At 47.3% G+C, this 21,400-nt stretch overlaps 1 protein-coding gene across 9 annotated transcripts in view; it reads left to right on the top strand.

Annotated features, from left to right (window-relative positions):
- TRERF1 (transcriptional regulating factor 1) overlaps window positions 1-21,209 on the top strand; it is a 204,830-nt gene extending 183,621 nt beyond the window's left edge. For 7 of the 9 annotated variants that reach the window (XM_082637840.1, XM_082637841.1, XM_082637833.1 and 4 more), the window contains 5 exons: window positions 4,507-4,595; window positions 6,839-6,952; window positions 13,973-14,176; window positions 16,846-17,093; window positions 20,671-21,209. In XM_082637840.1, the coding sequence (XP_082493966.1) occupies window positions 4,507-4,595; window positions 6,839-6,952; window positions 13,973-14,176; window positions 16,846-17,093; window positions 20,671-20,995 (980 nt within the window). In that variant the 3' untranslated portion in view covers window positions 20,996-21,209. The remainder of the gene's footprint in view (window positions 1-4,506; window positions 4,596-6,838; window positions 6,953-13,972; window positions 14,177-16,845; window positions 17,094-20,670) is intronic. The other 2 variants (XM_082637837.1, XM_082637839.1) reach the window with 1 other exon arrangement.
- Window positions 21,210-21,400: the final 191 nt, after the last annotated feature.

The raw sequence follows: 21,400 nt of genomic DNA, 5'->3' as shown, positions 1-21,400 counted from the left end.
CCCAAGCACTCACTGGGTCCTGAGCCCTGACCTGACTCCGGAGATGGGAGCGACCTGGAGGGAATATACCCGTCCAGTCGGGGGGAGGCCTGGTCTCTGTCTCGGAAGCTGCCCCAGTTTGGTGAAGAGACAAAATTACGTTCTCCAGAGAATACTTCTCAAGAAGCGCAGCTGTAAAGTCATCTCACAGGCATTCTTAGCCCATGTCGCTAGCTGGAGAGTGATCCCCAGAAGGGCAGGAACGGAGTTAATACTCACTCTGCTGCTTTGCCTGATGTGGCACTTGTGGAAAAGAGGCTAGTGGACAAGCTCGGGTTCTGGATTCAGATCAAGGCCTCCCTGCCTTTGGCCTTCAGAGGGAACTCTGGTATTACCTGGTTCACCTGCACCCCTAAAAAAATTACTCAGTCTTCACCCATCATGGAAAACCTTTCACGGAAATGAAGATCTGGTGTAAAAACAGGGCCTCCTTTTTCTACAATGAACGTGTCTTTCTTATGTAACTGCTAAAACAACAGCATCAAGAACAGTTTTTAAGAGCTTGAAAGGAAGACGGAAAGGCTCTCTTTAAGACATACTGTGCCCAAACTTTCTCTCACCCCTCCATGTCTCGTTTTAATTGCCTGCATTCGCTATAGATTGCCCCAAATTTCGCCACCATCCAGAGCCTGTTTCCCAGCAACCGAAGCTCAGAACATTTTTCCTCTGGATACTGTTCCAGCACCAGTTTCCTCCAGTTAATTAGGCTCTTTGTAATTAGCCTTAATCGTCTTGTTAGGGACCCCTGCTGATAATAGCCCACTAGCCAGGAATCCCCAGGGAGAATGGATTGGGGTGGGGGGAAGGGTGTGTCATCAGCCCATCAACCCCAGGGACATGCTGAGTGGACAGCAGGGATCTCAAAGGGGGAGGGCAGGTGAGGAGTTGGGGCAGCCCCCTGCCTTGGTTTTGCATTTTATCCTGGACTTTGTTCAAGAAATAGAATCCCAGAAGGGCTGGCTTAGAAAACCTTGTCCAAGAATGAGGAAAATGCTCCTGCCAGACAGACCCCAGGAGGAGAGACGCTGAGCCTTGTCGGGATTACAGGAGGATTTCGGGGCAGGGAGGAGAAGGCTGCAAGTTACAGGTAGCCCAGAGTAAGGCTGTGGGTGAGCACACACACAACAGGGAACGCGGCAGGGACCGGCGGGCTTCATGAGTGCCCGCAGATGTCAGCAGGGGACAGCGTGTGTCCCACGGCTGCAGGCTGATTTGGAATCTGCCGTCCGAGTGGCCAGATCTAAAACATTCTCTGTGCACATACTTCGGACTAAACGCTGCCAGTCACAGCATGACTGTCAGGATCCCCAAGTCACAAAAGAGGAAACTGAGACTCAGAGAAGTAAACTTGCAGGGGCCCCAGAAGGAGTGAGGGGCAGGACCAGGTTCGCAGCCTGTGGTCTCCTGATTAAAGTCACCCCTTTTATCACAGCACAGTGACTTTATTATTTGGGGCAAGCGCATCCAGATATTATGTCTATATACCCGGCTTCAGCCTGGGAATTCAGCCCAAGAGCCCAGGAGTGGATTCTCAGCCCTGTGGGCAATCCCATGATCAGGGTGCGGTGAAGATGGAGCGTGAGAACCGATGGGCTTGTCTGGCCCCGCCTCTGCCTCTCAGTTTGTGGACACCCTTGTTGGACAGACATGCACGCACAGCACAGTCACGTGTGCTAAAGCGCAGACCCTAGGATTACGTAGGGGAGCCATCTCTCGCCGTCTGAGCACATGCTCCCCACCCCAGCCCTCAGGTGGGGGGCAGCACAGAGAGGAAATTGCGAGGGTGCAGCCCACTTCCAATCCAGGACTGGTGGTGTGGGGTGGACACTCTGGGATTTGGAAGACTGAAGACCCCACCACATAGCAGCAGCCCTAAAAACCACCAAAGAGTTGATGGGGAGAAGGCCTCCTTCCCCCATGAGGCTTGAGGATCCCCCATATCAGATGGTCCAGGAGGTCACTTCACCTTCTTTGGGGTTACAGCTGGAAGGCCATTTGGGGACGTGTAGGGACATACCTCTCACAAGTAAACAGACCTGGGGACTTAACACTGCGGTTTGGGCAGTAATCAGATGACAAGCTTGGCATGGGGTGGAAGAAAGTGTGTCCACCATAGAGGCTGGGTGCTGGCCTGAGAAGGCTGTGTGGCCCTGTGAGTGTCTCACGGAGGCTTAGAGCTGCACTCTGACTTGGGAAACGTAGGATCTGGCTGAGGGTGGAAAGGATTCTCATTCATCTCATTGGGGGTTTTCATCAGCAAAATATCCCCTGACTTCTTATGTGAGCTGCAACCCAGAGCTGCACAGACTGGACCTGCATCAGGGCAGCACAGCAACCTCCCTATATGCTGGTCCAGGGGCTCAGCTAGTGTGACATGTCCCCATCATGGTCCTCTTACACCATTGCCTCTCTGATCTCTCTTTGCTGTTTTAATGGATACCTAAAAGGAGCCATGACTCTTCTTTGGTCTTTCAGTTGTTGGTTCAGCCTTTCTGTCTCTGCCTCTGGGCAATGGGAGCAAATGGGAACTGCGACCCAAAGCCCTTGAGTGTTGGACAGAAGTTGAGGAATGGTGATGCAAGTGCTCCAGAGCTCCAAACCCCACCGACCTGCTCTGCTCACATCCACTCTAGCAAAGCCTCTCCAAACCTGTGGCCCCACTTCTCCCTGTTACGATGGTTTGCGCAACCAGAGATGTCCTGGCCTCCAGAACCTGTGGAAGAGGCTTCCTTCTTCCGAGGGTTAATCAGAAAGCTGCTTTCCTTCTAGAAGTAAAGAGAGAAACTCACAAACCAAAGAAATCAGGTGGTCGCCCTACTTTTATAGAGGCCTGAAGCAGCCCAGCTGTGGAGAGCATATCCTGCATCTGGAGCCAGAGCTCTTGGCTTAAGGACCCATCAGGGAGTCACACAGAGAAGGTGTTTATTTCAGAAATCTGAGCTGACATCACTGAGTCACATATTTTCTCAAGGACCCAAGGCTGTCTGCCTCCTGCCTGCCTGCCAGGCGTGGTTTCACTTGTTTGAATGATTTGGGCTCAGCCTTTTGAGGGAAGAAGCAATTCAGGTTTTCTTACTTTAGCCCCTCCGTCAAGCATAGCAGAATGGAAATCTTGGGCTTGTTCTGGTTGGAAGGAAAAATGCTATAGTTTGGGGGATTACAGCTCTGAAAAGTAGAGGCTTATCAAAAGCCCAGCCATGTACCATCCAAAGAATCAGAGATACAGGGAATTCAAAAAGTTAGAATGAGGCTGAGTTTCTGCAAACCAGCCACAGTGATTGAGCCCCCAGAAGTAGGACTTGCCTTGGAAAGAGGCCAGTACCATTCTCTGTAAACATCTGCATATCCTGCTTTGACATGAATGTCAAGTTCAGCCAGCAAGGCAAGATGGACCAGCCCGGCACTGCAGGGCCTCTTCTTCATTCGTCTGCAGATTTGTCAGGAACCAGTCCCTCTCACCTCCCAGCCTCATCTGCTTTCCCTCTGCTGGAACCCTGTAGTTGAGCCGTACTGGATTACTGCTTATTTCTTGAACACCTCCATTTCCTCATCTGTAAAATGGGTAGCAGTAATACCAATCTTACAGATTGTCTGTCGAACCAAATGACTACTATCTGTAAAGTACTTTAGAGCCTGGCACATAGTAAGCACTTATAAGTATTAGGTTTTTTTCCCCTTGTGTCTTGCATGTAGTAAACACCTAATAAGTATCTGCCGAATGGATGAATGAATGAATGACATGTCCTCTCACTGCTTGCTTCTGACTTTGCACATGCCGCTTTCTCTCCCCAGAATTCCCTTCCATCTCCTTCTTGCCTGACTTGCTTCTGTGTCTTTTTAAACCCCGCTCAGGTGTTCTCTCCACCTGGAAGCCTTCCCGGCTGCCCTAACCTGAGTGTGGTGTTCCTCTTTTGTGCCCCATCGGCACCCGACCCCTCCCTTCATCCTCGCAATCATCACCTTGAATGCAGGGCCTCCTGGTTTTCTCCCCACTAGACTGTGAACATCTTGAGGGTGAAGACTGCTGAATCCAGCACATGTGAGGATCACTTGCTACGTGAATGCTTGCCCTCATCCTAATTACATAAAAACTGTAGCTAAACTCCATTAAGCATTCATGATTTTCCAGTTACTAAGCTAGACACTTTTGGGGCATTACCTTCTTTAACCTTCACAGAAATCTTAAGAGGTGGAGACAATCAGAATTATTCCCATTTGTAGGTAATAAAACCTACAAGTTATTGAGTCTTAGGCTCAATAACTTGCCAAGGTCAAGGCCACGGCTGAGATCTGAACCCAGGTGTCAGGGCTCCTAACCATTACACTGCACTTCCTGTTCAGAAAGGAGTGTGATATGTATTCCATCACATGCTGAACAGTTGTAGTTTGTAACTTAACTAAGTGAACCAGCAACCACAAGTGAGGAGAACTGAGCTGTTTTTTTATGAAATGTGTGTTTTTTTGTAGGTTCGGACAAGTGGACCTCCCTAGAAAGAAAACTGTTTAATAAAGCACTAGCCACTTACAACAAAGACTTTATTTTTGTACAGAAGATGGTAAGTATTCTTTGTCCCATTGCTCACTTGAAACCAAATTTGGGAAGTTGTACACCTAAAGGTATATAGAATTATTTGGTTACTGACTTAAGACTCTCACCAAAAGAATGTCTTCCATCTCTTGCTGGTAAAGGATGGTATTTGTTATGGATGGCTTGGCCCTGGTGTTAGGGATGTGGGGGGAGGAGAATATAGATTATTTGGATGTGGCAGTGGGGGGGGAGGGGTATTCTTATCTTAATTAAAATGTGTAATTCACGCATTCTGTCAGAATAAATAGACCTGAGCCTTCTGGTTCACAATGTATATAAATTATTTCATGTGTATTTGACAGATCTATAGTGTTTCTGACAGAATTTGGAGAGGGGGGATTGGAGAAGGGAGAATATGAGCCATCCCCCTAGCAGAGTTTCTGGTGTTGGGCCCCTGATCATAAGGACAGTGTTAATAAAAATAATATGTTACAGGGACTTCCCTGGCAGTCCAGTGGTTAAGACTCCCAGCTTCCACTGCAGGGGGCACAGGTTCGATCCCTGGTCAGGGAACTAAGATCCCGAAAGCTGTGTGGTGCAGCCACATAAAAATAATAATAACAACAATAACATGTTACATAGATAGCATTTCACAGCAAAGTAGAGCTCTTTAACAAAGATGAAATAGCACTTTATCCAGCACATAATAAACGTAATAGGCCTTAATTGGCTGAGAGATGGTTTAGGCTAAAAGTTACAATGATTCCGAGTGTTTCAGCAAACTGATGAATGATGGAGCCATACTGAGTTATTAAGATGCTCAGGTCCACAGAGAACAGGGTCCCAGGTGACAGCTGCCACTGGCTCTGGGCTGGGCCTCAGTGTTGTCCCAGGTTCATGTCTCCTGTCCTTAACCCTGGGCCTTGACTGGATGAGAATCAGACTAGGTGGACTTTTTCTCCAACTTGCCTCCATCTTCAGATCTGAATTCGCACCCACCTTACTCTGCCCTGGAGGCCACTGGACTCTTTGCTGCCCTCCATCCCAGCAGCTCCCAGGCTCCCATCTCTCTTGGGTCACCTTCCCCCGGGACTGGTCTGTCCTCAGCCTCATTCCTTAAAGGCCCCGCACCTTGTTGACCGATGATGGATTCATGTGTCGTGCTCGCCAGGCAACGCAGGATTTAAAACAAGGCTTCTCTGGGACTCTATCCTCCCTCCCTGGGTGATTCTAATGTAGAAATTCATGATATCAGGTGGACGTGAAGGGGCCCCCTTTGAGGAGACCAGACTTCTGAAGGTACTCTTTTCATTCTCACTATGCAGGTGGCCATGTTCCTGCCCCCAAGGGGACAGCCAGCCTTTTTATCTACCTCCAGAAAACCCACATTATTGAACCCCACTTTGAGCTTAGAGCACTGTGAACTAAACAAAGGAATTTTTTTCTCTTTAAAACACATTTATCTTTGCCCCTTTGGGGGAGAACAGGGCAAGCCTTGTTTTCTGCAAACACTAAGCTCTTGTCATCATAACTTTTGTCTTATATTCCTGTTCGATTACCAAGGAACATTTTTCATAAATAGATTTTGAAGGTCAACGAGTTGGAGAGCCAAATACATTCAAGCATTTGAAAAAGCATGCTGCTTTATGGGTTAAAAAACAGAACGAGGGCTTCCCTGGTGGCGCAGTGGTTGAGAGTCTGCCTGCCAATGCAGGGGACGCGGGTTCATGCCCCGGTCTGGGAGAATCCCACATGCCGCGGAGCGGCTGGGCCCATGAGCCATGGCCGCTGAGCCTGTGCATCCGGAGCCTGTGCTGCGCAACGAGAGAGGCCACAACAGTGAGAGGCCCGCGTACCGCAAAAAAAAAAAAAAAAAAGGGGGGGGTTGGGGGGGAACGAGCTCTCTATGGACGAATGTGAAGAAAATCTCCAAGCTGTCTTGTGAAAAAAGTCAAGATGCAAAGCAGTACATAGAGTGAGGCAGAATGGTGGGGAGGAATATATTTTCCTGTTTGTTGGTATATATGTAAAGAAATTCTGGAATGACACCCAAGATATGAATAAGAGGGGCCAGCTGTGTTGCAGGGGTGGGGGGGGACAGATGGATGGATGGATAGAGAACAGGTGTTGGGAGGAGATTTTTCACCATGTGTATGTTTTTATTCAACTGCATAAACCTAATACCTATTACAAACTTAAAATTGCACAAAAGCTTGCTGCTTTGCACCCTGCCCACTGCTGGAGCTGATCTTGAGGTGCCTTTCCCGGCAGGTGAAGTCCAAGACGGTGGCTCAGTGTGTGGAGTACTACTACACGTGGAAGAAAATCATGAGGCTAGGGAGGAAACACCGGACACGGCTCTCGGAAATCATCGACGATTGTGTGGTGAGTGAAGCTGCCCGGGTGCTGCTTATTCGGGCCCTGCTCCTGCCCCATGCCCAGGTCCCTAAGTGGCTGGCACTGGTGGCCGACAGGCCAGTTCCCAGGTGAGATTAAGGCCTTGATTTCCTGGGATAACTAGGCAGAGGGAAGGCAGTTTTGGGTTTGACCCACAGCCCAGTGATCAGTTAAGGAGATGAGGGCTGGCTTGCATTCCAGGACAGGTAGGCACCGAGGGAGTTAAACCGTGGTGGTTCCAGCCTTGATGTGGGTGATTTATAAGAGGCACCCCGACATTCTGGGATAGCACTTCCTGATCCTTCCACAGTCACAGATGCTCCTGACTAGAGAACTAACATGCCTTAGAAAGACCTAAGCGCACTCGGATTTTACACAGCTTCTGTGAAGCATGCCCAAGGAGCAACGTTGGCCTCTAGATGGCGCCAGGAACTCTCAGTTATTGGAGAACTGGTTAGCAGTGTGTAGATTATTCTGATCCTCACATCACCATTTATCCTGGGTACTGATTTCCTTCATTAGCAGACAATCCAAGGTTGTCTGCGTATTAAGATGAAGAACCTACTAAAGACATCACTAGGGACTTCCCTGGTGTCACAGTGGTTAAGAATCTGCCTGCCAGTGCAGGGGACATGGGTTTGAGCCCTGGTCCCATATGCTGCGGAGCAACTACGCCCATGCGCCACAACTACTGAGCCCGCGCTCTAGAGCCCCCGAGCCACAACTACTGAGCCCGTGTGCCACAGCTACTGAAGCCCGCACACTTAGAGCCTGTGCTCTGCAACAAGAGAAGCCACTGCAATGAGAAGCCCCTGCACTGCAACGAAGAGTAGCCCCCGCTCGCCGCAACTAGAGAAAGCCCGCGCAGCAACGAAGACCCAACGCAGCCAAAAATAAATGTTAATTAATTTAAAAAAAAAAAAAGAAAAAGTTTTTAAAAAAGATATCACTAGATCGAAATCTTCTCTGAACGCCTTACGTGTGGCTTTGGAAATTACTACCATTTTTGTCCTTGTGGTTAACTCTCTTCTCTGCATCCACAGCCAAAGGGAAATCTTCTCACATGTTGTGGAAAACACGTATGTGTGTGTGTAAAAGTTACGTCTTACAACAGATTACTAAACTCTCGTCTGCAACCATCAGGGAATGTGTTTGGAATTCATAAATATCGTGAATATTTGTAATTATACTTTCATTCCCAATTTGTCCCCCATGTAAGTGTTACTAGCACATATGTGGGTTAATCTCTTTCACAGACGTTTACATAGTGCTTCATACATTCCAGGCACTGTACTAGGAGGCACTTTACACATATTGACTTTTTTACTCCTCATACCAATTCTATGAGGTAGGAAACTGAGGCACAGGGCCTAGGTAACTTAGCCATGGTCAAAAGGCTGGTGCGTGTGTTGTCTGAGCCTGATTCCCTGGTGTAACACTTAAGAGCAAGCAAATGCAAGTCCTCTTAGAGAAATGTAAAAACACTTGGGCTCATTAATGCTTCAAAGCCTAAGTTCCTAACTAAGAATTGATCCTAGCTAAGAAATATATACACATAATATAAATTTATATTTGGACCCAAATATAAAAAAAAAAAATAGACATCTGTAGAATAGAATGGTATTGCCATTCTTTTGATCAGAGATGGCAGTATTCTATATTCAGGGTTTCCTATGATGAGTTTTGTTTGACTGCCTTAAGTAGTGATGTCTTATATCTGAATAGCCCTTTTCTCACCTGTGGCTAATGTTTAAAAAAGCAACATGGAAAAAAAAAAAAAGCAACGTGGCCTCTTCTGGTTCAATCAACTAAAAACAGTTGAGTTCCCACTATGTTTGCAGTGCTGTGGGTGACCTGGGGCTGTTAACTGGCCTCTGCCCCCTGCCCCAGGATCATATATTATAGGTGGGAAGATGTAGCATACACAAGGAAAAAGTTTACCGTGAACCCCAAGAATCTTTAAAAGTAGTATGAGATGAGATCCAGAAAGTCTTAGATATGGCCTTTGGGGACTCTCCCTCATCCAGCTCCACCAGTCCTCAGGCAGAAGGTTGAGGCCCAGCAAGGGGAAAGGGCTTACCCAAGGTCACACAGAGCATTGCTTTCTGAATGAGCAGAATAGACAGTAAATGAGGAAGCGCAAAGAATCCTGGCCTGGGAGACCTAGGACCTGGCCCCTAAGCTTACTGACCAGTAAAAGGGGGCCGATGGTTTAGATGATTTGGAAAGTCCCTTCCAATTCTGGAATGTTCTGGGCTCTGTCAGAGTCATGTTTTGGAAGAGAGCAAAATCAGAGGATATGGTTTGCCAAAGCAAGTTGATGTCTCTTCAACTTGGGTGTTACCAAGTGTCTAGGACAGTGCCTGACACAATATCAGCACTCAGTAAACGTTTGTTGAATGAATGAGTGAACGTTTTTCCCAGGTAGGAGTCGCTCTGGTCATGGCAACAATCCCTCTATGAACTCCCTGGGAGGGGAGTTCTGAGCAGAGGAGGGCTGCTACGGAAGGAAGGTGTGACCACGTTAGGCACAGGCACCATCTTGGGCCAGCAGTGCCTTGCAGGTGGGTGGAAAGGCCTGAGCCAGTGTGTAGCCTCAGACTGAAGAGGAAAGGTTAAGACGTCACCCCAGGCACCACACCTCCTTGGGTTTATTTGCCAGGAGCCAGTATTAGGCTGGGTCAGGTGCAGCCACACCTTGTGACCTGTGAGCTTAATGTGCAGAGATGACTCAGGCCCCCCAAAAAACAAGAAAATCTTGATTCAAGGCCAGTGTGGTAGCTCACAACTCCCTTTAGGACACTGTGAAGACACAGTCAACCTTCTGAGGATAGTTTGCCAAGTGGAAATGAAAAACTGAGACCATGCAAGGACGGGGAAGGTGCAGGAGGCACAGTCCTAGGAGGGGGTCCTGCTCTTTGTCCTCTGGGCCTGCCTGGGATACTTGGGTAGCTCTCCTCAATATTTTATTAAAGGGAGTATATTCCCCCCAGATGGAGCACAGTCAGGTAGCTCAGGGACTTTTCAAGGGAGGTGGGGGGAAGGAAGGAGGGTGAGGAGTGACTGCTCTTTAGGGGCCAGGAGGTCAGCATAGCACAAGCTCATCCAGCAGGTGACCTGACTTCTGGCCTGAGACCGTCACAGGCCCTTCCACCCTTGCAGGCCAAAGAGGAGGCCAAGGTGGGCTCTACTGAGGAGGCGAGAGGGAAGTGCTGGCCACAGCTTCCTGTTCCCTGCCCAGGCTCCTGCTTCCACTCAAGACAAACCTGTGGGTCTGGCTGTGAGCAAAATTCAGCACAGTTCTAGAAACCAACCGAGGGCTTCCCTGGTGGCGCAGTGGTTGAGAGTCCGCCTACCGATGCGGGGAACACGGGGTCGTGCCCCGGTCTGGGAGGATCCCACATGCCACGGAGCGGCTGGGCCCGTGAGCCATGGCCGCTGGGCCTGCACGTCCGGAGCCTGTGCTCCGCAACGGGAGAGGCCACAACAGTGAGAGGCCCGCATACTGCAAAAAAAAAAAAAAGAAACCAGCTGAGGCAGTTACCTGACTTTGGAAGACAGCGGTCAGGGCTCCGAGGGCACAGCTTCCCCATGGTCCCAGGCCTGAGTTGCCTGCAGTGCGATCCACTGACAAGGGGCCTGGGGAACATTCTCCTTCCCTCTGACACGGAAAGGCAGCTGGTTCTCATTGGTTTTGAGAGGTTTAGCTCTGTGTTTGAGCTGAAAACCTAAGCCATGTCCAGATGGACAGGTGTGCATCTGTGGACATGTGCAGGCAGGCAAGGAGCGAAGGCTGAGGCTATAGAATCAGATGGTGCAGGTTTTAAATCTCAATTCAACTTCTTTACCAGCTATGTGCTCTGGGGAAAATTAGTTCTCTGGCCAATTTCTCATTTGTTTAAAAAATAAAAATTTGTAGGGAATTCCCTGGTGGTCCAGTGGTTAGGACTCCATGCTTGCACTGCTGAGGTTCTGAGGGCCCAAGTTCAATCCCTGGCCGGGGAACTAAGATCCAGCAACCTGCATGGTGTGGCCTAAATAAATAAATAAATAAAATTTTTTAAATGAAAAAAAAATATTGTTCAGGGTTTTTGTGAGAACTAGCAGTGTGTGTGTGTGTGTGTGTGTGTGTGTGTGTGTGTGTGTGTGTGTGTGTGTGTAGTCCCTGATTCACAGCAGGCCTTCAGTATGTTGTCATCACCATCCTCATTCATCAGCGACTGTAATACTCAAATTTGTGTCATTGAGGAAATTTGGGTTGTTGAGCATTTGTGTTTTAACTTATAAATTTCTCATAATACAAATGCCATTTGCAGGCCTGAGAAATAAAAATCTCCTCAAGAAACTCTTATCTGGACTCAGGGTTTTGAGCACTTTGTCTAATACATAACCATCTCCCTGCTCTGTACTTGCCCACTTTTCTGCCAATTTTGGAATAATACCAAATGTTTCCTTTCATGATGCATCATGAAATGGCCAACTTGTTGATACAGAGTGCTACATGTTAGGGTTTTGTCCTTTGTCTTTGCATCTCTAGTCACATTGGTGAGCGCTTTCGCTTGATGATAAATCATTTTGTGAACATGCGTAGATTGCCGTTTGAAGTAAACCTGTCTACGTTCATGAGACATATATAATCACAGGACAGTATGATTTAATCTGTAATTTAATGGCTCTATGGAACTTTTAAGAGCTTTCAAATAATAGCATGGTGAGAAAGTTGTATAGATTTGCATAACAACTTGAAAATTGTATAACAACTGCTGTGAAATAAGTGCCATTGTCACTGAAAGTTACCATGTAATTTACTTTAAATGGTGAGCTGTAGGCCTCCCATCTGCTTAATAGCCTGATACCTGAGACCACAGAGTTCCAGTTCTGTAAAGGAATGGAGCGAACCCGTGGAGTTAGACGTAACATGATTTTACCTGAAATTCTCTGAGATTGGAAGGTGGTTGATTCATATGAGAATAAGGCCAGTTAAGTGATATCAACCTGTATGTTCTATACTAGTAAGAGATCTGTAAGTTTATATCATAAATCACTCTGTAAAATGTATTAAGCCTACATCTGTATTCATTGAAGTCTTTCAGCAAATGTAATCATTATGGATTAATCCTAATTTACCCTCTGGAAACTGGGACCATTTCTTAAGTATACCCTATTAATACATGGCCTCAAATATGCATATATACCATATTAAATAAGGATAATACTGAAACAGTGAGGAGTGTGCTAAATGCCCGTATTTACTGGGATTATCTTTCTCTCCCATCCCCAATCCAAACTGGAGAGAGAAAGCTGGTGGTTTCTGGATCCCAGGGTACTGATACTCTCAGAAATCTTTATTCTTCTTGGAAATTCTGGCTTCCAGGTTCTAAGAATTGTAGACTTACCCAGAGTTACATCGCTGTCTGGGGCAAACCAAACTGCAGCCCATGTGCTTTTTTTTTTTGGCTGCGTGGGATCTTCGTTGCTGCGCAGGCTTTCTCTAGTTGTGGTGAGCGGGGGCCACCCCTCGCCATGGTGCATGGGCCCCTCATGGCGGTGGCTTCTCTCGTTGCGGAGCACGGGCTCTAGGCACGCGGGCTTCAGTAGTTGTGGCACACGGGCTCTAATTGTGGCTCGTGGGCTCTAGAGCGCAGGCTCAGTAGTTGTGACGCACGGGCTTTGCCACTCTGCAGCATGTGGGATCTTCCCAGACCAGGGATCGAACCCGTGTCCCCTGCATTGGCAGCCAGACTCTTAACCACTGTGCCACCAGGGAAGTCCCCCAGCCCACATGCTTTAAGCAGTGGGTGTGCAGAGAGCCCAGCAGAGACAAATGACCCATCAGGGTGGAAGGCAGCCGGACATCCCTTTTGTTTCTTCATTTGTAAAATAGGAGGACTGTTTACAGCCTGTTCAGTGACATAGCAAACACACTTTGTACACCGCAAAGTGCTGTAAAATAGAAGCGAAAATGAGGTTGATGTAACACAGAATTCCCATCCCTGGTCCTCAGTCCTTCTAGGCCCGGAGGAGCAAGCATCCCTTACACACACACCCTCCCCCCACCCCACCCCCGTGAGGACTGAGATTGCAGAGTAAGGTAGTTAGTTCAATAAAAGGGCCTCCTAGATCCCTGGCCCCCATCCCCACCCAGCCCAGGTACCTCCTCCAGGCTATTCCATTAACTGTCTTGTTAACCTTGAGGAAGGTCAGGACCTTGGGCTTAATTCTGCACCTCGTTGCTGTTCTGAAGCAGAGGGAGGGGACACAGTCACAAAGAGGATAGTTATTCATAGAAATATTTTTCTTATTCTTTTTCATAGAGTGCCCATGATCAGAGACCCCCCGCCCCAAAAAAAAGCACATGATAAATAAAAGGGAATATCCCTTTCCATTTCTGCTCCTTTTCAGAGTCACTGTGGTTCAGTCTCTGATCCTATTTTCTGACAAGAACAGAGAAGAAGTGCATCAGAATGCCATGGGCCATGTGCCTTCCACAGGTCAAATCAATATCTCGGGCATCTTGCAAGGAAGTGTGTTAGAAGACCTTTAAAAACAAATCCTGATAGGTCTTTAGCCTCTGTCCAGAGGGGCTCCACAGTGTCATTACTGCTTGAAAACCCTCCTCACTGCTCTGGGGAGTCAGAGCTGCTGCAAGTGGGGTATCCTGCCTGCGTTTTAGTCAGTGTCAAGGTCTGCGGGTCTCAAACAAGGGGGAGAAACTCTACATACAGAAATCTCTCCTCTGCCTTAGGATATTTTGTTATAAGTGATAAGGGAACCCAAAGTGGGCTGGGGGGACTTCCTTGCCCTCAGAATTCCAAGTGTCCAATGACCAAACTTGTAGAAACCGTATCCCTCCCCAGAGGCCTCTGCCAGCCCTTCCTTATGCACAAAGAAGCCGATGCAGCCCCAGCGTCCAGCCCCTCTCTCCTCTCCTAGCCCCTGGGTTCTGTTCATCACTAAACTTGCCATTTGGGGATTTAACCCCTTTTGCTTTTATTGCCGTAACACCAGACGAGTGAAGAAGATGAAGAGGTACAGGAGGAGGAGGAAGACCCAGAAGAAGAGAGGAAATCCACAAGAGAAGAGGAGAGTGAATTGCCCAAGTCTCCAGAGCCACCACCAGGCCCGGTCCTGGCTTCCGCAGAGGGGCCGCCCCTGCAAGCCCTGGGCCAGCCCTCAGGCTCCTTCATCTGTGAAATGCCCAACTGTGGAGCTGTAAGTATCTCTGCGCCCTCCAGGGATCTGGGACTCCTGAGAGCCGTACATACAGCTGTGCCTGGCTTTAAGAGATGATGCACTTTGCAAAAGGTGTACTTTCAGCAGTGAAAGTTTGGCAGAGGGAAGTCCATGTGGCCATGCTTTTCTGTCTTTCATCCATTTACTTATTCTTTCAGCCCGTAGATGTTTCTGGAGCGTGTGTTCTCTGTTAAGCACTGTGCCACGCGCTTGGAGGACACAGGTCCATCCCTGCCCTCAGGGAGCATATGATTCAGGCTCTGCACTGGACCTTGGCCTCCATAACTTACACTCCTCGTTACTTGGTGCCTCCCCACTCCTCCTGGGCTGTGTCACACAGGTCATGTCCTGGAGACATGCATTTAAATGCAGTGGGAGAGCCCACAGAGAAGGAGTGTCCTTTTATGGCATAATTACAAAGATTTAGCTAAAGTTTATCTTTGTACTCTTCGGGGGAAGCAAACAAGATTTACTAAGCAAATTATTCATGTAAACAGGCTAAAAAGGTGTCTGTGTAGTTTACCTAACCTAGTACTTTTCAAGTACATTAGAAGCATCATTTAGCTAAAATAAAACCAGTTCACCATTTGATCACTAAAGGATGGCCTTACAGAATCTGTACTGGCCTGATCTAAGGCTCCCTGTGTATTTTAATGGATATATTTCTTTAATTGTTAACTTTGGACTCTCAGTCCCCCCGGTACCCCACTCATCTGAATTGTCGAGCTTTTCCCAAATCAAGTTTCTTAAAGCTGGGCACACCTGTGCAGGCAAGCTCTAGAGGTATTATGGAAAAAATTAGAATGTTGCTCCTTTCATATGAAGCCCTGTTTTCCCCAAGTTAGTGTTTATCCTTGCTTGTGTGTTATATAGGATAATACTGTTTTCCAGAGTGCATTGAATGCTGCTTATTGAGTCTGTCACTTAGATGAAGAAAACAACAGTCTTTAAAATATTTAGATCCTAAAGCAGAAATTCACTTGATTTACATTTAAGAAAAAATGAAAAACTTCTTTTAAATGATACATACATTTTGCATTAGCTTTGAAGAGAACATAAGAAATTGCTAGCTTGTTTCTATCTTTGATGTTTAATGAGCTGGACGCTTCACTCCATCCTTGCCTTATTGTATAGAGCACTTCCGTTGGGGGATGATTAAGATGTGACTTTATTTATTTATTTTTTACACATCTTTATTGGAGTGCTTTACAATGGTGTGCTAGTTTCTGCTTTATAACAAAGTGAATCAGCTATACATATACATATATCCCCATATCTCCTCCCTCTTGCCTCTCCCTCCCACCCTCCCTATCCCACCCCTCTAGGTGGTCACAAAGCACCGAGCTGATCTCCCTGTGTTATGTGGCTGCTTCCCACTAGCTATAAGATGTGACTTTAAATGACAGTATCCTTGGTGAATTTCTTTAGAAATTGGATGCTTCCTCAATTCATAGTTTGGGTGTACAGTAAATTCTCTCCTGAGAGGGAAATCATCTTTTACTTTACCCAATCAAAAATGCTCAGCAAGGTGAATATTTTTTCGTGACTTTAAAAAACAACCGGGAAAAAAGCATGTTGGTTTTATTCGGTGCCTAACCATGGAGGTTCTGGTTGCTAAATCAGTGAAAGATTTTTTTTTTCCTGCAAGACTATAAACAGAATTCATGAACTTAACACAGAGTGACCATCTGTGGCTGGACAGTTCAGTGGGTACTCCCATTAGCTGATGCATTTAGCAGTCTGGAAGTTAGGGCTCTTGGAATTCAGGGGTGTGGATTACATCCCTTTACGGCAGTGGATCTCTGCCGGGAATGACTTTGTTCCCCGTGAACATTTGGCAACGTCCGGAGACATTTTTATCACATCTGGGGAGGTGCTCCTGGCATCTGGTGGGTAGAGAGGCCAGGGTTGCTGCTGAAGATCCTGTGATGCCCAGGACAGCCCCACAGCAAAGAATCATCCAGTCCCAAATGTCAGTAATACTGAGGTTGGGAAACCGTGCACTATGGCAAGCTTCAAAAGACCAGGTCGTTCCCCTTTTTTTCATCCTGCAGTACAATGTCGGGGTCTGAAACGTTGCTTCAACACTGGGCTACTGATTGGGGCTTAGAAATAACATATAGAATATATCAGAGCAGCTAGTCAATGTCTTCCATGCTGTGTCTCTTGGGGTTCGAGGGCTTCCTAGGGGGGAGATAGAGCTGAGCAAATAGATTCAATTTTGGGGGGCTGTCTGTTTCAGCCAGAGTACCTCTGCTTTGAGCTTTTGAATAAGACCTGATTTTTTTAAGTAAAGAAAGGAAAGGAAAGGAAGAAAGAAAGAAAAGAAAAAAGGGGTGGAAGGTAGCTTCTGGCTGTTAAAAAGTTTGAAAGCTGGTCCAAACCCTCTCATTTTACAGATGGAAAAAATAAGGTGTTCAGAGGGGAAATGGCCCAGTGACCTCCCTGATTGAGCCCTCGTCTTTGGTTATAGCGGTGACGGGTTTTTTACTGGCACAGCACTTGTGGTGGTGGTATTTGGTCTCTACTTTCTGTGGCATTTGCCCAGAGTTTGCTTATGTAAAACCCCTGTGCCTTGTCATTAGACACTGTTTCGAGTATCCCATGTTCTACCAATGAGTAACTAATAACCCTAATTTCCTTTTCAGGACTGTAGATGTCATGTCACTGCCTTTCTTCCCCAGGTGTTCAGCTCCCGACAGGCACTGAACGGCCACGCCCGCATCCACGGTGGCACCAACCAGGTGACCAAAGCTCGGGGTGCTGTCCCCTCTGGAAAGCAGAAGCCTGGCAGTGCCCAGAGCGGGTACTGCTCAGTGAAGAGCTCACCCTCTCACAGCACCACCAGCGGCGAGACAGACCCCACCACCATCTTCCCCTGCAAGGAGTGTGGCAAGTAGGTAGAACTGGGCCAGGGACTGAATCTAAGTGTGTGATGAATAACGCCTCTGTAGGGGCTGGGCCAAGGTGGTCTGAGGTGCCTCCAGGTAGAAAAAGAACCCAGACTCTCCAGTTTTTCTTCATGTCATCCTTGGGGTCTACATGGTGCCTCATGGTGAGTGGACCTTGTCTCTGACTCGGAATACGGTCATTCTGATGGCCCAAAGCCTAATAAGGACGGATCATCAGAGAGCAAATCTCTAGTGACAAAACTTCACTCTTTTCCAGAAATGACAGATGGAACTCTGATTCCCACCTCTCCCTTCACACCCAAACCATATTCACTAGTACTGACTGCTCTCTTTGCATCCCTGCCGAGCGATTTGAGAATGGCTCTAAAACATCTAATCAGGAACTCTCTGTGGCAGAGATGGCTTTCCTACCAGTACTGCTCATTCCTGCACCCAGGGCAGACATCACTAATCAATTGCTATACTTTTTGCTACCACATTAAGATAAGACTCAGATCCTTTCAAATCCTTTAAATCTTAATGCTTCAAGCTGGCACAACCAACTGATCAGAGTTGACTCATGAGGTAAAGTCTATTTGTCATCTCTGCCGTTTTAAGTGTAATTTAAAACAATGAAAAGGGGGAACTGACAGTAGGTGGTAATAACAGCATTAAATAATGTTTACTAAGCACTTAGTTTTGTTACGTACTTCATGTGCATGAGATCATTTAATCCCCACACAGAAACTCCATGTGGCGCAGATACTGTTTTATCCTTGTTTTTACAAATAAGGACTGAACATTAGGTAAATTTACTTGCCCCAGGTCATACCCTCAGTAAGAGCAGAACTGAGATTTGAACCCCTATGTGTTCAAATACAGAGCCTGGGCTTCCGACCACTGTTCCAGCCTAGTGGTTTGCTTTGTTTGCTTATTTATTTATCACTGATGGTGAGATGCACACAGTTCCCTCCCACAGCATCTAGTATAGAATTCCAGTTTACTTCTCAGTGAGTCTGCCTCCAAGAAGGGTTGTCATAAGTGACTTCTTTTAGGAGCCTTGCCGAGTTTCTCTTCCTGTAACCTCCAATGTCTCAAACGTGCAGTGTTACCTGGAGAGATACCCACGAGGTAGCTGCTGAAACTCTACCAAGGGAACATCCCTAGTTGTATGAATGAGGCCAGCTGGGACCTCTGTTTATAATATTCATCCTCATGGAATATTTCAGGTGTATTTCAGGCATCTTAATAATTCTGTCATTTATCAGTTACTCAGTATTTGCCTGGCACTGTTTTAAAGGATGTTTATGTGTATTGGTTAATTTAACCTTAAGCCCGATGAGGTAGGTGCTCTTAGCCGTAGGTCAGTGGCACCTGCCAAAGTGGGTTGGAACTAGCAACTCTCTTCCTGCAGAGATGCGGAGACAGACTTAGGCGTGGGTCCCCTCCTCTGGGCTCTAATGTCCTTCAGAGCCAGGACATGATATCATCTTCATGTCAGCAAGGAATAAGTGAGCCCCTGGATTGATCATCGGGCTTACTTACTTGAAATAGTGAAACCTCCTCAGTCGGACTCCCCGCTGCTTGCCCTGGGGTAGGAGAGGCAGGGAAGGAGGGTCTCAACCAGTTTGTTCTCAGAGGAACCAGCATCTTTCCTCCACTCACTCCCCTCCAACAGGCGACAACTCCTTATTCCACTAGGTGGCGACAAAGGACATTTTAACAACCAGAAATTATTTCAAGCTCTGGTTTGGTTGTCTTTCAGTGACGTCCATTAAATGTTTTTCTTGTCTTGTTTTATGTTGCTTGGGACCTTTTTCTACCATAACTCCAGTTAAGATTTTTATGGAAAACAAATATTTTCTGTGTTTTCCAGATGAGGAATAACATCAGGCACATGTTTGCAGAATCCTTTTTTTAGCTGCTGAAATTATGTTCATTACATTAGACAGTTTTCAGTATGTCCAGTGGTGATTCATCAACTCTGTTCTAAGACACAGGTCTTAGAAATCAGGGTTTTTTTTCCCTTTATGAGCTCAGGAATAAATATTTATGCCACCCTCCCTCTCTAAAAACAGGCCGTCTCACATCTGGACAAACTTGCTCTGAAAAAGGTCCAGATAGAAATATTTTAGGCTGGATTTCCCTGGCGGCACAGTGGTTAAGAATCTGCCTGCCAATGCAGGGGACACAGGTTCGATCCCTGGTCCGGGAAGATCCCACATGCCGCAGAGCAACTAAGCCCGTGCGCCACAACTACTGAGCCTGCACTCTAGAGCCCGCAAGCCACAAGAGAAGCCATTGCAATGAGAAGCCCGTGCACCGCATTGAAGAATAGCCCCCGCTCGCCGCAACTAGAGAAAGCCCACGTGCAGCAACGAAGGCCCAACGCAGCCAAAACAACAACAACAAAACAACAAAAACATAATTCTCAACTTTAAAAAAAAAGAAATATTTTAGGCTTTGCAGGTCATTCTGTCTCCGACACAACTACTCAGCTGTGCCATGTTAGTGCAAAAGCAGCCATGGACGGTACGTAAAGAAACATGGCTGCGTTCTGGTAAAACTTTATTTACAAAAGCAGGCAGTGGGCAGGATTTGGCCCACTGACCATAGTTGGCAGACCCCTTTTCCCAGGGTTTCTCAGCCTTGGCACTGATATTTTGGGTCTGATGATTCCTTATTTGGGGGAGAGGGCCTGCCCTCTGTATTGTAGGGTGTTCAGCAGCATCCCTAGCATCTACCCACTCGATGCCAGAAGTACCACTACCACCACCCAGCTGTGACCATCAAAAATGTCTCCAGACGTTGCCAGATATTCCCTGTGGAGGCAGAATCCCCCCTAGCTGAGAACCACTATTTCATTCTAAAGCAAACAGGAGGGAACTATGATATATGATGGCCAAAACGAGACGGGATCTTGGGCGAAGAGGAATGGTCAGTGCAGCTCAGAAGTCCAGTACAATGAAGACAGAAGAGGGGCTGTTGGATTTGGCCACACGGTCACTAGCGATCTCACGCACTTGGACTGAAGTGGAGGGGAGGACGGTCCAGTTGGAGAGTGTGGCGGAAAGAGGCACTGTACGTGTGTGCTGGCAGACCCTCTAGAATTTTGACGGGAATGACAGGGACAGGAGGCCAGAGGCAAAGGATGGGTTGTTTTATGTTGGGAACCAACAGAGCTTGGCAGCATGATTTGGGGATTCTCAGGTTGGTCGAGAGGGCTTGGTCAGTGATGGAGAGAGAAACGGGGCAGATAAGGAGGAAGAAAACGCTTGTGCCCCAGGCCACAGATGGACAGGAAAGCTTTGAGGATTCATCCTCCGTCGTCACAGAGAGAAAGCCCAACACACCGTAAATATGTTCCTGTCCCCATCCCCTTTCCTTGGAACGCTTGGAGAGAAGAGAGCTAACAGGTCACCAGGGGAGGAGGCCTTGGGAGCTAAGGAGATGGGAACTCTGTCAGAGCCACCCCAAACCAGACAGCAGACCATGCACCTGCTATTACCTATAGGATCCCTTGGATTTCCAAGAACTCATATCTTCTAAATTTCACATGCTTCTTTTTCTTCATTTTTATAGAGTCTTCTTCAAGATTAAAAGCCGAAATGCACACATGAAAACTCACAGACAGCAGGAGGAACAGCAGAGGCAAAAAGCCCAGAAGGCGGCTTTTGCGGCCGAAATGGCAGCCACGATTGAGAGGACTACGGGGCCGGTGGGGCCGCCGGGGCTGCTGCCCCTGGACCAGCTGAGTCTGATCAAACCCATCAAGGACGTGGACATCCTCGACGACGACGTCGTCCAGCAGTTAGGAGGCGTCATGGAAGAGGCCGAGGTCGTGGACACCGGTCTCCTCTTGGATGATCAAGATTCAGTTTTGCTTCAGGGTGACACGGAACTCTAAAGCCCTGTGTGTCGCTTGGAGACGGCGAAAACCCACTGTCTCCATCATCATTCATCAGGAAAGCTGGACTGCGTGCTTGTTTTGTAACCATTTTAAACTACCTGTTTAAAAAGTGGTCGTTTTTTTCAGGTTTAGAAAAAAATCGGGGTTTTTTCCTTTTATTTAAAAACAATTGTTTTGTGGGAGGTTGGGGGGGAATAAATAATTGGCACAATCCTACTTTAAGATGTGTTTCATCTGGGCTACATTCCCATGAACTCATTCCTGGTTGGGAATGAACCTCACGTTCATGTTCTTTTGCTTCCAGATGCCAACCATCCTGGTTGCCTTTTATCCCAAAGCTTGCATGAGTGTGTGAGTGAGAGTGTGTGTGTGTGTGTGTGTGTGTGTGTGTGTGTGTGTGTG

The sequence above is a fragment of the Mesoplodon mirus genome (assembly GCF_964341445.2).
Source record: "Mesoplodon mirus genome assembly, chromosome: 12".
In the NCBI taxonomy this organism is placed as follows: Eukaryota; Metazoa; Chordata; class Mammalia; order Artiodactyla; family Ziphiidae; genus Mesoplodon; species Mesoplodon mirus.
Note: the sequence above shows the minus strand (reverse complement) of the source record. Positions and strands in the feature narration are given on the sequence as shown.